This window comes from Pyrgilauda ruficollis, unplaced genomic scaffold (assembly GCF_017590135.1).
Source record: "Pyrgilauda ruficollis isolate IOZ18807 unplaced genomic scaffold, ASM1759013v1 scaffold8, whole genome shotgun sequence".
In the NCBI taxonomy this organism is placed as follows: domain Eukaryota; kingdom Metazoa; phylum Chordata; class Aves; order Passeriformes; family Passeridae; genus Pyrgilauda; species Pyrgilauda ruficollis.
In genome coordinates, this window is record NW_024529932.1 from 6,151,895 (window position 1) to 6,168,013 (window position 16,119).

General features: G+C 36.0%; 1 protein-coding gene across 4 annotated transcripts in view; it reads right to left on the reverse strand.

Annotated features, from left to right (window-relative positions):
- IFT88 (intraflagellar transport 88) overlaps nt 1–16,119 on the reverse strand; it is a 41,549-nt gene that overhangs the window by 15,396 nt on the left and 10,034 nt on the right. For 3 of the 4 annotated variants that reach the window (XM_041487427.1, XM_041487428.1, XM_041487430.1), the window contains 8 exons: nt 14,187–14,286; nt 9,056–9,142; nt 8,271–8,457; nt 7,564–7,672; nt 6,005–6,155; nt 4,743–4,858; nt 2,171–2,223; nt 1,589–1,654 (listed from right to left, as the gene is read on the reverse strand). In XM_041487427.1, coding sequence (XP_041343361.1) covers nt 1,589–1,654; nt 2,171–2,223; nt 4,743–4,858; nt 6,005–6,155; nt 7,564–7,672; nt 8,271–8,457; nt 9,056–9,142; nt 14,187–14,286 — 869 coding nt within the window. The remainder of the gene's footprint in view (nt 1–1,588; nt 1,655–2,170; nt 2,224–4,742; nt 4,859–6,004; nt 6,156–7,563; nt 7,673–8,270; nt 8,458–9,055; nt 9,143–14,186; nt 14,287–16,119) is intronic. The other variant, XM_041487429.1, reaches the window with a different exon arrangement.

The following is a 16,119-nucleotide window of genomic DNA, read 5'->3' on the forward strand; positions in this document are numbered from 1 at the left end:
GTACAGTATCACTATACAAATTGTGATATTTTGCAAGTAATTCAACATTTTCTCTGTGTCTGTATCCATTAACAGTACAAACAGCATTGGTATATGTGGAAGGCAAAAGGCATACTAACTATTTTGGCTCAGAACTCTTGACATTTGCAAAATCTTTTGGAAGCTGGAAAGCACAGAAATGATACTACGATATTACTAAGGAGCTGCTATCAAGAGAATTTTGCTGAAAACAATTTTGCAAATGCCAAGTGAATCAAAATGTTTTTTTCCTCTGTCTGTGGTTGATCGTTAAAGAGTAATATCTATAGAATTAAGAAACCCCAACAAAGCTGACATAAAAATCAAATGTAACGGTATGACTGAACTGAAAGAATCCTTAAAATACAACCTACAATCTCCTAAGACACTCCTACCAAACTCTGAAAACACTGTTGGTACTCCTATGTGTTTATCAACATTCATTTCAAAGAACAGAAGCAGAAACAAGCAGGACATGATCCATTCTCTCCAGACTGCTTTCACAAACATGTTATTTCATTTTGTGCTAAGTTAGTTTTCTGATGGTTTAGGAAGCCCATGATCAGGGACAGATGAGGGAAGAACCATTGTTACAGCAATAGAAAACTTAAATCAGTTAAATTTTCTTGCCTAACTCCTCCTTCCATTTGTGAAATTTGTAGAAACTACCTTCAGAAACATATTTGCATTCTAAAAGGTTTACTAAATGCCCCTCTGAAATATGTGTGAGCAACACAAACAGGATATTTTGCTTATAACTTGGAGGAGTTACAGTACTGAATTTCACTTGTACAACAGAACTGTGATTCCTCTTTTAAAAGCAATAAATTTGTTAAAGCAGAACGATACAATTTTAAAATAAAATACAATTAATGTTCTTCCCACATTGCATCTGAAAGCACAGACTTGTTGGCGACAACCTTGTAGTTTGGAATTTGTGAGGCACAGTGTGGGATGGAAGAGAATGTTTACACAACCACTGACAACCCTTATTTTCTACAGGGCTTTTTTATTTAGAGTACAGGTGTGACTGATTTTGCAAAGTGTCTTACTCTTCAAAGCTGTGTTTCCCATAGAGTAGTTTGAAATCCTCTATGGATTTTCCAGAGACTGGGTGACCAGCTATAGTTAAAAACCCAGCAACAAAATCTCACCCTCAATGTTTTTTCTGGAAACCCTAACTTTGATAAAACTTAGCAATAAGATTTTCTTGAATCTAGAAATTTACAGCAGGAATTTCAACTAGCAAGAACGAGAAGTACAAATATGTATATTTTTCATAAGAAAGATTAAATAAAATAGTTATAAAAGTTAAGACATATGTACGAGAAAGAACTCATCCAATGGAACTCAGATAAAGTTTATTTTCATTGCTCTTCTTCAGCATTACCCTCGTATTTCTTAAATCACCAGTCAGTGTTGTCACAAAAACCACGCAGCATTAGCATGAATAAAAGTATTAGATAATGAAGTCTTTTAATACGAAAAATACATCATATGATTATTAACACACCTATTCAATGTAACAAAGTTTCCTTTGATAGTTACACCACAGAATGAAACAACTTACACTCAACATTCTCTGGGAATTTTCTGTGAATGACTTTGTATTTCTCCAGAGCTTTCTGGTAGTTGCCTGCAAACAAAACAAACATCTCCTATCCACACATTCAAACATAAAAAGGAATATTTGATGAGAAATTGGAACACCTTAACATCAATTCATCTTTATAGTTAGAGTAAATTATTTAATATTGGAGGACCAAATTTGATAAGACCAAACTTAATATTCTTTATTAATGGATAGTAAAAATTAAGAGCATCTGAAAACAGTCCAAATTACTCTGTAAATAACAGAATTGATGAGGAGGAGGTTCCTGATTTTTGTGGGGTTTTTTTTTGACCTTTCTCTATGACACCACTGTTCCAGTGTCTCACCATGCTCATAATAAAGAATTTCTCCCTTATGCCCAGTGTAAGTCAACTCTTACTCAGTTTAAAACTGTTGCTCCATGACCTGGAACTGCAGACCCCAGTCTGCCTCCATCCTTCCTATGAAACCTTCTCATTATTCTCCCAGCTGAACAACCTCAATGAATTACAAAAAATGTTACAAACCTGAAGACAATAACAAAAAAGTTACAGAACTTACCACTTCTTCTGTAGCAACTGGCAACCATCAGCTGCCACTTCACTTGTGTTGGCCTGCATATAAATAAAACAAAATCATGTACACTGCCAAACAATGAATGAGCAAAATAATCTGCATAGCACTGGTAAAGATGACTATTTACCTACTAATCAATTTTTCACCTAGCATGTTGCCTTCCTAGAAAGAATGTATCCTGCTCAGCTCACACACCGCTGCATCACACACCTGTTTCCAGGACTCCATGTCACACATTTTCAGTCCCATGTTAGAGTTTTTCTCAGGTTCATGATTCTGTGCCCAGACACAATTAGTAGAGCTGACATGTGAACCACCAATCTTTGTCAGAGATACAGAACCATGCCATGGGGGAGGAACAAAATGCTAAATTGTATTCTGAGGAGGTCCCATCACTAGAGTCTCACACATGCCCAAGGGATTCCTGCCAGGAAACAGTCCCTACTCACAGCTTTGAACTCTGGCTCCTCCTCTGAGCTATCACCTTGATGTCCTAGCTGCTGCCTGTCCTTCTCTTTTTAGCACATAATGGTGACAGTACAGCCAGAGAAAATATTTGAGATGCTTGAGCATGTACAATAAAATTGTTGGACTCTTTCATCTTTTTACCAAGACAATGTGAAAATTAGGAAATTTTCATGTTAACAGTACAAGCACGTAACAGTTTTCATGTTAACAGTATAAGCCAAAGCACTTTGCTATGTGGCTTATAACTGAATAGTAGCATATCCAAAGGGTACTGTAAGTTAACATTTTCAGAATAATTTTGTACTTATCCTCTTCAGTTTTCCTCTCTAATCACAGCACAGGCCATTTTTAACTCTAAGCACTCTGTTCACCTGGTAGCTGCCAAGCAAGTTCATGAAATACAAATGTTGCACATTTTTAGATTCAGATGAATGTGTCTCCTGCAAACACAGGCAGCCAAACACACACCATATAGAATTTATTACTCAGTTCAGTATGAAAACTCTAGAGAGAATAAATTGTCAGCAGCAAGTACTAACTACACCAACTCCTTTTATTAAGGATAGACTTCAGCATGCTAGGAAAAATAAAATTCAGTCTTCATAAGTACTTTACAATCCACATACTTCATGCATGGAGTGAATGCGACATGAAGCACAAAATATTTAAATCTTTGCCAAAACAAGATTATGAAATAATTCCTGTCATTCTCAGCTTATTCTCAGTTTCTTTCCAAATTTTCTAAGAAGGCCATGAATACCAGCATATGAAATCTCATAGCTTTACTAAAATGATTTTTTAAGGTGGCCAGTATTCGTAGGGAAAAGAACACTGGCAAACATGTGAACTGTGATTTCTGTCAGCTCTCCTGTGTATTTCTGTCTAATCTACTTCTCTGTTTCTTTATAAATATACCACCATTTGAGTGAAGCCTATTTTTCTCTATTTTTTTTCATTTTTTAATCCTTAATTAAACCTTAGATTTTCTCATGTGTAATTAATGTCTACTCTAACCCAAGCATCTCAAAGTCAGAATTAGGATTTTTTACTGAACTTCTTACAACCTATATGCAGAATCATTTTTCCTTGAATTATACTGTACAAAGTTTTTTGTTCTCATGTTGTTTTGTACATACATGTCATTCAGATTCACAGAACAAAAAGAATGTAAAATTTTAGATCATCACAAGAGAAGCAATAACAGAGTTTTGCATAATTTTTCATAGTTTTCCTAAAACACAAAATAAATTTACACTTATTGGGAGTGAATTTTAGTTCATCTATTAACACAAAATTCTTCATGAACCTATAGACATATATTTGTTTCCACATAAAAAGACTGTGTGTGTGTATTTTTAGAATTCTCTTTGAACTCTGGATTACAAATTTAAATTTGATGAAATTTTATTTATAAACCATTCTCCAGTAAGGTCCCTTTCTGAACTAAAATAAAGCGTATGGCCTATATACTTACTCAAGTGCATCATATTCTGCTAAAGAACAATTTCAGCAATTAAGTTGTTGAACTAAACTCAGTATAATTCAAATATCTTTATCAGGATCAGTTTAGCCTGTCAATTTATTTTCACTGATTACTGGCAGTACGGCACTGCACATTTTTGCTTACTTATATGCCTTATTTGATGGAAGTAGAAGTCACGTGAAAAGAGGAAATGCAGTAAGATCAGCCAAAACATGCACTTATCTGAACCACCAAATCCTCACCGCATAATAAAACAACAGAAAGGAAATATTTCACATGAAGCCACAGAGAAAGAGGTCTTGATGGCTTTGGAGAACTGTTCTCCACTTCATAGTTGTGTTTAATGGCAGATAATAGAGAAAAAGAAGTTCTAATACCTAACTCTCTTGGGCCCAATGGAGGATTTTATTTAGCACTGAAAATGCACAGTAAGAGCAAAAACACACTGCAAATGAACAGAAAGTTGAGAAAATTAAAAAATATCACAAATATTCTTAACCCTGCTGTTTGTTTATAGTATTAAAGTCATCCAGCTGATTTATCTCTATCTGATATCTGATTTATCATCCCTGAAATCTGAGTAGGCATAAAATAATAACTACTTACAGGATAAGTGCTGCTCTTTCAAAGTACTCAATGGCTTTTTCACAGAACTGGGTGTCAATGTAATACGCTCCAAGCCATTCAATGACCTCAATGTTGGAAGGGAAATACCGGTATGACTGACAAAATAGGAAAGGTGAAAAATACCACACAACTTTAGTGATAAACAACATCTTTATGTTGCTTCTGGAATATCTTACTCAAGTGCTTAATTCTCCAGATGCCCAAAACATGTAATATAAATGAATGAAAGTAGTGTGCTACACTAAGTGATCCTGGTGGGGGATAAAAAAAAAAGCATGCTAAGTTTTCTAATTGCAGAATGCTTTTTAGAAGTTACCCAAGATAAGTCTGTCACATTTTCCATCTAGCCTTATTTGAAATACTATTTTAAATAGCTTGCAACAGCAAAAACATTTACTGAAATCACATCTACGTATGAGTAACTTACCTAAAACATTTAACAATGCCAACTAATAAGCGTACAATTCCATGCTCATATCAGTCTGCTGGAAAACTCACCCCAAAGCATTCCTTTCTGTACATAACTACGTGAATAGCATTTTCAGCTTTTTAGACATTCTCTCTGAAATAGGCAGCAAAATTATCATCTAGCACAACTCAAGTGGTAATTCAGACTGCAACACAGCCTTTGGTCATCCTCACTTTGCACAGATAAAGAAAGAGAACTCTCAGATTGCACCAGACACTTCCTGTCTTATTCTCGTTTCTAACACAGAAGAACCTCTACAAACCATGGACAGTAGTACAGCTGGTTTGAAATGAAAGAGGCTGCCTATCTTTAGGCAACTGCGTATCCATAATGTATAGCTATACAGTCAAAATATATATAAATCTTCCAAACATAAACAAAACACAATCTATAGGTATCTGCGTTTTATACAGACACAGTTTCCAATTAACTCAGTCACATTACACACCTCTAAAATTACTTCTATTATATTCTGATTTTATTTTGCCCCAGGTTGCACTTTAAATTAACATTACTACAGGTCAGTAAACAACTACATAAAAGAAAATGGAAAGTCTGAGGCCAATATCCACATGGAAACATAGGCTATGTATTTCCTTAGGATGTGACTTCAAAAACCAGATTTTGTTAACTCTCACCCAGTATCTCTTTTTTAGCCTCTTTTTGGATGACATTTTATAAGGTTTAAATTAATCAATTATTAATTTGATATAGGACCCCATGGCAAAATTTTCTTTACTTAGAATAAAGTGCATTGAAAAAGCAAAATTACCTCACAGTAATAATGAAAAGCCTGGGACTTATCACCTTCAGTATCATATAAATTCCCTAGCTTTGAAAGTACATGTGGATCAGTTGGTACTACACTGATCAACTGCAGCAGCCACTCTATGGCTTGATTGGGATCTTCCATGATCTGGTATCTGAGTTTTCCTCAGTCAAGGACTGATGCCAATGGTACTTTGACTCAGAATCCCTACCACTTTACCTAATGCAATCCATATGCTGAACACTCCACCAGTCACTGTAGTGTGGAGACACAATGACTTTTTTTTCCACACTGTATTCATAATTTCGTTTGTATCAGAAAGTATTTTTGTTATGCTAGAAGAAGAAAAGTATTTACAGACTTTGTCTACTCTTTCACCTTAGAACCACACTGGACTCAGCTGTCCCCACCTCTCTCTCTGACACTAATCTTACTTTGACCTCCTCATTTATAAGAACAAAGTGTGAGAGCCAGGCCATTTATTTGCAGCCTTTACAACCTGGCTAGTTTCTGTACTAGCAGCATTTTGTTCTAAAGTGATTAGGTAAAACTGCTATTCCCAAGAACAGCCTTTTGGCAGCAGGGGGGTTTTCTGCTGTATGTCTAAGGAGCACAGACAATTCTACTCCAGAGAACAGCAGTTTTAGCTGTAACTCAGCCTGCTGCTCTTTCCTCCTGAATGGCACATTGCCTCAGAGCTCTGCAGCAGTGTCAGCTGGAGCTACTGCCCAACCTGATTTTTCAGTTTCTGCTCCACCCTACCTGACACTGAAGAAGCTTATGAGAATTGGTGGTAAGCAGTTTTACACAGCAGTGGAGCAGAGAAGCTCTTCCCCAGATGGACACTCGGGCCATTTGTGGTGATGTAAAGGGGCGATACATGGAATAGAGATCAGAGCCCTTTCATATATTTGGAGGTTACTTATTTTACTGACTAGAATATATTTTTATTACCTACACTATTCTTAAAAGTGTAGTACATCAGCTGGAATCTGTTCTGCCTTGGGGAGGATTATTTTACAGTTTGGCCATCCTCAGAAGCATTGTTAAAGAAGTTCATAGTTTAGGGCATCACTGGTGACGTGCAAAGCCAATCTCTTCCCTCAGCTTTTCAATCTGTTGAGCTTTCGCAGTGCTGGGAGACAATTATTTTCTTACACATACACTAATCTGAAAACAGCTTTTAGAACAGAGCTTCCCATTTATTAGCTATATAATTTTTTCTTAAATATTTCTCTTAATTGTGCTCGCATCTGCCACATTTGTTTCACAGCAAAACCAGCAGCATTTTAAATATTCCATGACACAATTTAATGCTGAGTGTAAATCTAACCCCTGCAATGTGAGCAGTCTTACTGTTCTTCACTTGCTTCACTGGAAATATTCAATAAGGGTTACGTTCTGGTCTCATTTTTCTCACAGACACCAGATAATAAATCATTCTTACTATAATGGACACCATAGTAAATTTCTAAATCACCTTGACATGATTGAAACACGTATTTCGGATTAAATGAGTTTACTAAAACCACCATTCCTTATAATAACCCAGAAAAAGATACATGCTTGCTAGCTGGTAAAGGACTTGGGCACTATTTGGAAGGATTGCATGGAGTTTCAGAAAACAATCCAAAGCTTCATCTATCCTGTTTAACTTCTTGTAAGTTAAACCTAAAAAATAAAGGTTACAGTATTAATATAATGAAAAACAGATTACTTCAGTATATTAACTGAAAGGATAGCCAAGAAAAGCAAAAGAGGAACACAGTACTTGGAGGCAGCCTACCTGCCTTGACTTTGAAGGACTCTCTATTTGTGAGAGCCATGCACAGAGCTGTTATCAGCCAGCATGACCTACCAAACTGATAAATACAAGGAATGTGAACCCAATCAAAGACCAAGAACTTATGTAATCTCATTTTTTGAACAAGATGAATGAGGGAAAGGCAAGGCTTTTAAAGGAGAATGACTGATAGTTTAATAATGCTGAAACTGGTATCCTTTCAGCAGGTAGTATGAATTTCTTAATCTTCAAAGTAACGTATTAATCTGCAATTACTAATTGATGTTGTTAGCACTGGGAATTTTTTTTGCAGAACAGACAGGTAGTATAAGTTAATATGCTGCCATAATATAAATTACTCAATAAAGTAATAATAATTCACACATATTTCTATAAGAAAACTTTCAAAGACAGATTCTCAGAAACACTAGTTTACCTAGTGTTACCTTCAGTCAAAACTAAATCACAACAGCACCTGTTACTTACCAAGATTATAAAGTGCTTCAGTGCATAAAGAATCATTCCTGAGAGCTTCCTTATAAAATTCAGCTGCTTTTTCACAGTCTCCATTTGCAAAAACAGTATTTCCTTTGTTAGTTAGAGCTGCTGGATTGTACCTATCAGAATTTACTGCTAAATCTGCATAGTTAGTTGCTTGTTCCAATTCATTCCCCTACATGAACAAAGCAAACATTGTATTAGTCATTTGTCAGCTAATTTTCTTGCAGTTGCAGCTTCTTCCAGGAATTTCAGGAGATTGGGGATGAAAAACTACCCCACTACTCAGTCCTAAAATACTTGTAATATATTTGCATAAGGTACATAATCTCTTTCAAGTTGCCACTCTGTCCCATTCAGTCTGCAAGCTTTCTCTGTTGCAATAAAGTAGCATTTTTTTTTTAATTTAAAAATCCATACCCTACAAGCTTCATACACAAACACACCTGCCTAAGCTGCCTATTTCACATGTTCCTGAAATTCAGCCAGGGTTCCCAGGGCCAATGTTTTAAATCCAGCCACTGAGCTTCTGCACAAATCCAACTGCAAGCATGTTTCTGTGGCCCGGGGCTCAATCTCACTCTTCTTCCCACCAACAGTATACAAAGGGACCAGATCCAAATTTCAATTGGTGTACCAGAATAACTACTCTGAGGCGCAGTTTCTTCTTGTTTACAGAGATTATTTAGGCAGACACAGAAATTGGTACAAAAATACAGAGGTTGCTACATAAACCTCAGTTCTTAATTGGTTTTGTTGAAGCAAACACTCACCAAATAATAAAGGAATGAAAGGTTTGTTGCAGCTGCACTCTTTACTCTGCTATCCTTTTTTTCAAACATTTTCAAAGTCTCCAGTGCCTAGAAATAATGTGGAAACAACTTACTTCACGCTGAAGTGAACTTATTCCAAAATCCTTCAGAAAGCATTGACAAACTTCACAGTAACAAACAGCTAAAATTATCAACTCATATACTCACATATGTGATAATTACTAGAGCTTGTAACACACACTTCTGAGCATGTACACACAAAATTGTATCTGCATTTATACAATATTAATTTTCATCATAGTATTTCAATAATATTGGCTATTTATTACCTATCCAAAATTTAGATTAAATAAGGCTACTGTGAATTACAGGTATCTGACAATTCTGTATGTACAAAACACAGTATTAGATGATTTGCTTTTAATCTAGTCAACTAATGAAAATTCTCATGCCTATTTTTCTAGTTCTTTAAGTGAACACAAATGAATTTACATAAAATCTTTATTAAAAAGCTGAAAATACATATATAAAAAAATACACACCACAAGGTAGGACTGGATTTCAAAGTGCCTTTGTTTTGTGTAATAAGATGATGACAACTGTCTAAGTTTAGGAAGTACTCAAATGTGAAGCTTGAGGCCAGAAGATTTTTTTTTAAACTTTAACATGAAAACTGAATTTTATAAACTTCACAATAAACATGTTTATAGACAAAAAAAAGAGCATATTTATAGCAAATAAACTACAAAAACCCCCCGATATAAAAGGCAGCTTTTTCTTTTCATTGACTATGGAATACATTTGTAACTGCAGACTAAATTATTAAATAAACCTGTCTCCCTTATGCTAAATATTTATATTAACAACACAAACTGTTAGAATATCACAGTGAGCCCAGTTCCATCATCTATTACAACACAGATGTGGCAACCACAATTTAACTATCAACATTAGCAATTCAAAAGTTTCCTTCCTCCTTTGCATGACATCTTTAAGCTGCTGTTTACATATCAAAGCAAAGGCATGACACTATATGTCAAATGCCAAAACAAACATAAAGAGAAGTTTTAATTGTATGTCATACATAGTTTTCACAGTTACTCTACACAAAACCACAACTGTATTAATGATGTGCAAAATGACAAAATATATACAGCTAAATGTAGTTCATAGATTCAGTCAACTACATTCTACCCAAGAACTATGAACTATTAATGATCCTAATATTCTTCTAATAGAAATTTCTTTAAAAATACACCAATTTCAATCAAAAAAAGCATTATAAAAGTTAGGCTCCAGATTTTGTGGTCTCAGAAATGTAAGAATTGTAACTATGATACTTTTAAACTTCATATATATTCGTGACTTTCTCTAAGAAGGGAATAATCCCAAATATTTCCAGATGTAACACTACTATATCTGAGGTACTCTATTCTTAAGCTAAGATTTGCTTCTTCATGGAATTAACTTCTGGATAATTTAGAGCTTTACAGCTCAAAGTTACTTTCTGAAAATCCATTTCTGATTGTATCTGATTTATTTACTTTTGCTTGTACTGCTAAATGGCACCTTGGATGGTAAAGACCTGATAGAAATGCCCTTTTCATGTATAACAAAAAGGTCACACGACTCTAAACTCAATTTATTTACTGGTAAATTATGTTGTGGGTCTCTTGAACCATTTCAGCAATTATGAGCCTTAGGATGAAAATCCAGAAGCAATATTCCATTTGTTCTTGTAAAGTAGTACTGCATCATCAGTTATATTTAAAGATTTCTAAAGAAATTCTAACTTTTTAATCTCAACAATAACAATTACTTAGGTTCAACAACCAAAACACAGGCTATCCAAACTATTCTTTGTGAGTTGCTTCCAGTGTATCTAAATTATTTGCTTGTAGAAGTTAAACTTCAAAGTGGTTTCTCTGACTCCAGCAGGGTGTGCCAGAGATGTTAAAAGATGCATGGTTAATGTGCAGAATTTTGTTTTTAAATTAATTTTCAAAGTTTTTCTTTGATATTAAAAACAATTAAAAGTATTTTTATACACACAACTAAACATAATATGGTAATTTTCCCTTGAATTTTATTTTATATTTTATATGCAAGGACTGCTTTAAAATAATATATTCATTATGATGAACCCATACAGCCCATTGTTGTAACAGGAGAAATATATTTCAGTATGTTTTGGGTTTTTTGTTTTTTTTGTTTGTTTGTTTGTTTGTTTTTTGGTGGTTTTTTTTGGGTTTTTGTTTTGTTTTGGTTTTTTTTTTTTTTTAAAGGATGCAATAAAACTTCAGCCTTGGAACGGAGTATTTCAGAAAGTTTCCATTCTTGTTAGTCAGCCAAAGGTGTGTTGAGCAGTTGGTGAGTTAGGAAGCATATGAACAACAGACAGGCAGGATGAATGTAAATGTTAGCTGCAGTTTTATTAGAAAAAAACAAATATAAAGATGCTCAGCAATCACCATTTTGCAGTCTCACTCTACTGTTAAGTGGTTCCAGTGCAGGTTACAGGTCTTCTGTCACAAAATCCAAGCAAAAAGGTTCTTCTCCCCTTACTCCTAACTTCCAACAGACTTCCCTCTCCCACCACTGAAGTACTCCACAAAACACCAACAATCACTGTACTTCATTTTATCTCTGAGAACTGATTTTAGGTTTTTTTTAACTTATACTGAACACTAACTGGAGATCACAAAAAATTACCATTGAAACAATAAATTCTTGAGATCATGAGACTTTTTACCTTCCTGTAACATTCTCACCCTTCAAAAGCTATCATCAGTAAAGCTACCAGATTTGCCCAAATCTTACAAACTCTCAAACTGCTTCCTGATCTCAGAAAAGGTTTCAATGTGCTGGTTTTGGCTGGGATAGTTAATTCTTTTCATAAAAACTTGTATAGGGCTCTGTTTTGGGTTTGTGCTGGAAACTGCTGATAACACAGGTTTAGCTAAGCAGGGCTCACACAAAGCCAAGGCCTTTTCTGCTCCTCACCCCACTCCACCAGTGAGTGGACTGGGGGTGCACAAGGAACTGGGACAGGACACAGCCATGACAGCTGGCCCCAGCTGACCAAAGGGAGGTCCCAGACCGCAAAGTGTCATACCCAGCACGTAAAGCTGGGGGAAGAAGGAGGAAGAGGGGATGTTTAGAGCAATGCTGCTTGTCTCCCCAAGTCACCATTATGCATGGTGCAGTGCTGCTCTCCTGGGGATGGCTGAACAAACCTGCCTGCCCATGGGAAGTGGTGAATGATTCCTTGGTTTTGCTTGTGTGCATGGCTTTTGCTTTACCTATCACACCGTCTTTATCTTAGCCCATGAGTTTTCTCCCCTTTACTCTTCTGATTCTATCCCCCATCCCAGCAGAGCAGGGAGTGAGTGAGTGACCGTGTTTTTTAACTTATACTGAACACTAACTGGAGATCACAAAAAATTACCATTGAAACAATAAATTCTTGAGATCATGAGACTTTTTACCTTCCTGTAACATTCTCACCCTTCAAAAGCTATCATCAGTAAAGCTACCAGATTTGCCCAAATCTTACAAACTCTCAAACTGCTTCCTGATCTCAGAAAAGGTTTCCATGTGCTGGTTTTGGCTGGGATAGTTAATTCTTTTCATAAAAACTTGTATAGGGCTCTGTTTTGGGTTTGTGCTGGAAACTGCTGATAACACAGGTTTAGCTAAGCAGGGCTCACACAAAGCCAAGGCCTTTTCTGCTCCTCACCCCACTCCACCAGTGAGTGGACTGGGGGTGCACAAGGAACTGGGACAGGACACAGCCATGACAGCTGGCCCCAGCTGACCAAAGGGAGGTCCCAGACCGCAAAGTGTCATACCCAGCACATAAAGCTGGGGGAAGAAGGAGGAAGAGGGGATGTTTAGAGCAATGCTGCTTGTCTCCCCAAGTCACCATTATGCATGGTGCAGTGCTGCTCTCCTGGGGATGGCTGAACAAACCTGCCTGCCCATGGGAAGTGGTGAATGATTCCTTGGTTTTGCTTGTGTGCATGGCTTTTGCTTTACCTATCACACCGTCTTTATCTTAGCCCATGAGTTTTCTCCCTTTTACTCTTCTGATTCTATCCCCCATCCCAGCAGAGCAGGGAGTGAGTGAGTGACCGTGTGGGGTTTAGTTGCCAGCTGGGGTTAAACCACAATAGTCAGACATGCAGGATAATACAGGATAACTCTCTTGCTGGGAAGAGAAGAGGACAAGACAGACAGGAAGAGCAAGAGCTGCTCAGAAAAGTAGAAAAGCTTAAATATGAGAAGTAAAAGCAGGTTGAAGTTAACCATGTGGCCCTGTGTGCATCCCTCCAAGATGTGGGAATGTGAATGACCTTAGAAGTTGACAGGTATCCACAGCTTCAGCTCTAATTTTGCTGTATATGAACTACTGTAATTCTTGCCACTCATGAACAGCTGGGGATTGCTCTATTCCTTCTTATTTATGGAGCATTCCTATCACTGAATTTACTGGCCAGTGCATGTTAGAAGAAAATCCATAAAATCCTGTCAGATATCTGAGTTTTTGTTCAGATGAAGCTTTTTTCTAGCTACTCATATTCCAAACCAAGCCTTGTATGTATGGAATGACAAAAGAGCCAACTAAAGTGTAAGAACAATTTACAGTATTTTAGGGAATGCTGTAGTACGTGTGGAGCAGCAAGAATACCAGAGCATAAACAGTAACTATACATAGCAGGTGCAGCTGCATTTATTCTGGTACTATAGCCAGCCTAATTGAGAGAAAGATTCAGCTCATATTAATGAAAACACCCCCAGGCTGATTAGCACAGGCTTTCTAGGCTCTATAGCCTGTACTGACCTGAGTTCCATTAACTGCAATGACAGCTGGGACACCCAGTGAAGAAAACTACACTTAGGTTTTGATTTTAAAATGCACTGTATTCACTCTAACTTCCATGGCACAAATTTCATTCAGATAAAATCTGTCTCTTGCCAGTGTTTTTATAAAGTTATTTTACTCATCAGCACCAAAATAATTATTATTTGCATAAATCACAACTTCCCTTGCCAAAATATATGCTGTGGCTAACAAAGGTATCTTTGCAAATACAGTATTGAAAAGTACTAATGTGAAAAGTTACTATACCTGGTTAAAATTCTGCTGCCTCAAGTAAGTAGTGGCTTTATTTATTTCCAGATCATTGGCTAATTCTACATAGTGGGAAGCTTTCACTGCATCAACACACCTGCAAGAGAAAGCAAGCCATGAAGATAAACAAAATGCATCTATGCAAATACCTCCAAGTTACATATTTTTTTCAGCTAATTTGCTTTCCAAACTGAATTTTCTTAGCTCATCTTTCCTCACAGTGGCAAAGAGCACTGTGATTAAAATTACTTATAAGAATATTTCAGTCCTATAACCTACCCTAATTATAGTATCTCTGCTGACTCTTGTTTAAGTCAGCTGCCTAAATATCACTTTATTTTCTATCACTGAGCAATACTTGATGTCAAAAACTGACTAAAAGAATTTTTCAAGCCATTTTCTTTGGCTACATTCTATAATGTGGTTTTTCAAATTTCATCTCTGGATGCATATATTATCTAACTTATAAAAAATATCAGTGAATAAAGCCAGAGACTACAGACTGTGTCCCTGAACTACATCATAATACTAATCAAGTCATAGTAAGTTTCTTTCTGGTCATTCCCCAGTAATTTGTGGCTTAGGGTCTTCTGCAAAAAGAGTGCAGAACAGAAGGCAGCAGACAGTTAGGATGTTCACTCACAGCCACCATCTTCCATGGCTTGGTGTCATCTGCTTTCAGCTGCCTGATCATTTAAGTAAGACCTTTATTTATTGTACGCATATCCTGTTCTCTCAAACATTTGGAAAATAGGCACAGTAAATGAACAACTTGTGGGATGCCTCCTTAACATCTTCCACTATTTTTTTAACTGGTGGAAAGCCACCTTCTTTCCTTTTAATAATTGGCTACTTTGTCAACAGAAGTTTAATTCAACAAACTGCCTGCTGTTATAATTGGCTTGGCACATGGACAGTCTTTAGACAAATGCCTTTTATGTTAGAGAAAAAATTGAAATAAAATCAGTATTTTCTTCTTTTATTACAGATGTCTTTGCAACATCAAAAAAGCATTTTCAACTGTCAATTTAAACATCTTTTAACCAAAAAATTCAATGAGATCTAACTATCCAAGTTGTCTTTATGAAATATGACAGAATAGTCCCAATATTATGTCACATTTTAAGTAAGGAGTTATGAACTTTAAAGAATATTTATCCCCACTGTATTTCTCTAAATAAAATGAATTTGATTGAAAGTACATTTAATACTCAGAAGACCCATAATAAAGTTAATTATCAGAAAAACTAAGCTCAAGCTGCTGGTTAAACTTCTTCATTGGGCTTGAATATCTCAGCTTAAAATAACAAAGAGTAAATCTGTCCTGATACACAGAATCCTACAGATCTCAGCAAAAGCAGTTCCATTAGCCAGAACACATTTGAGAGTGTGTTACTCTATGACAAGTATCCTGTGGATACCACTGAGAAAACTGAGTATCTGACAACCTTTTCCAGTTTTTCTGAACAATAAACAAGATATAGAGCAAACAAATTTGACTTGCTCATGCTAACAAATTAGAAAACAACAACCTATTTTTTCACAAGACATATTACTTAAATCCTGATAATTCAGAATGGCAGAAGTAGAAAATGATATAATTATTATTAAACCATCAAACACCACCTTGTGGACTCTAGCAGACAATACATGTCTATGTGTGAGGCTGTATCCTGTTAGTATGAACAGATTCCTTAGTGAATTACAATTATAGGACCTGCAAAATTTGAGAATAATCCTAACAGGCCATAAATGTCAAGTCAAGGACAGTTCTCTTTTCCCATCAAAAATTATTCATTGCCCAAAGACTAACATATATGTTAGTAATATTGTGCCTGCAACACACAACATTCATTTGCATGCATACTATTCTCCAATGCTATTAAAACATAAAAAAATCAAAGCAAGCCCTTATAACAAAAAACTAAAA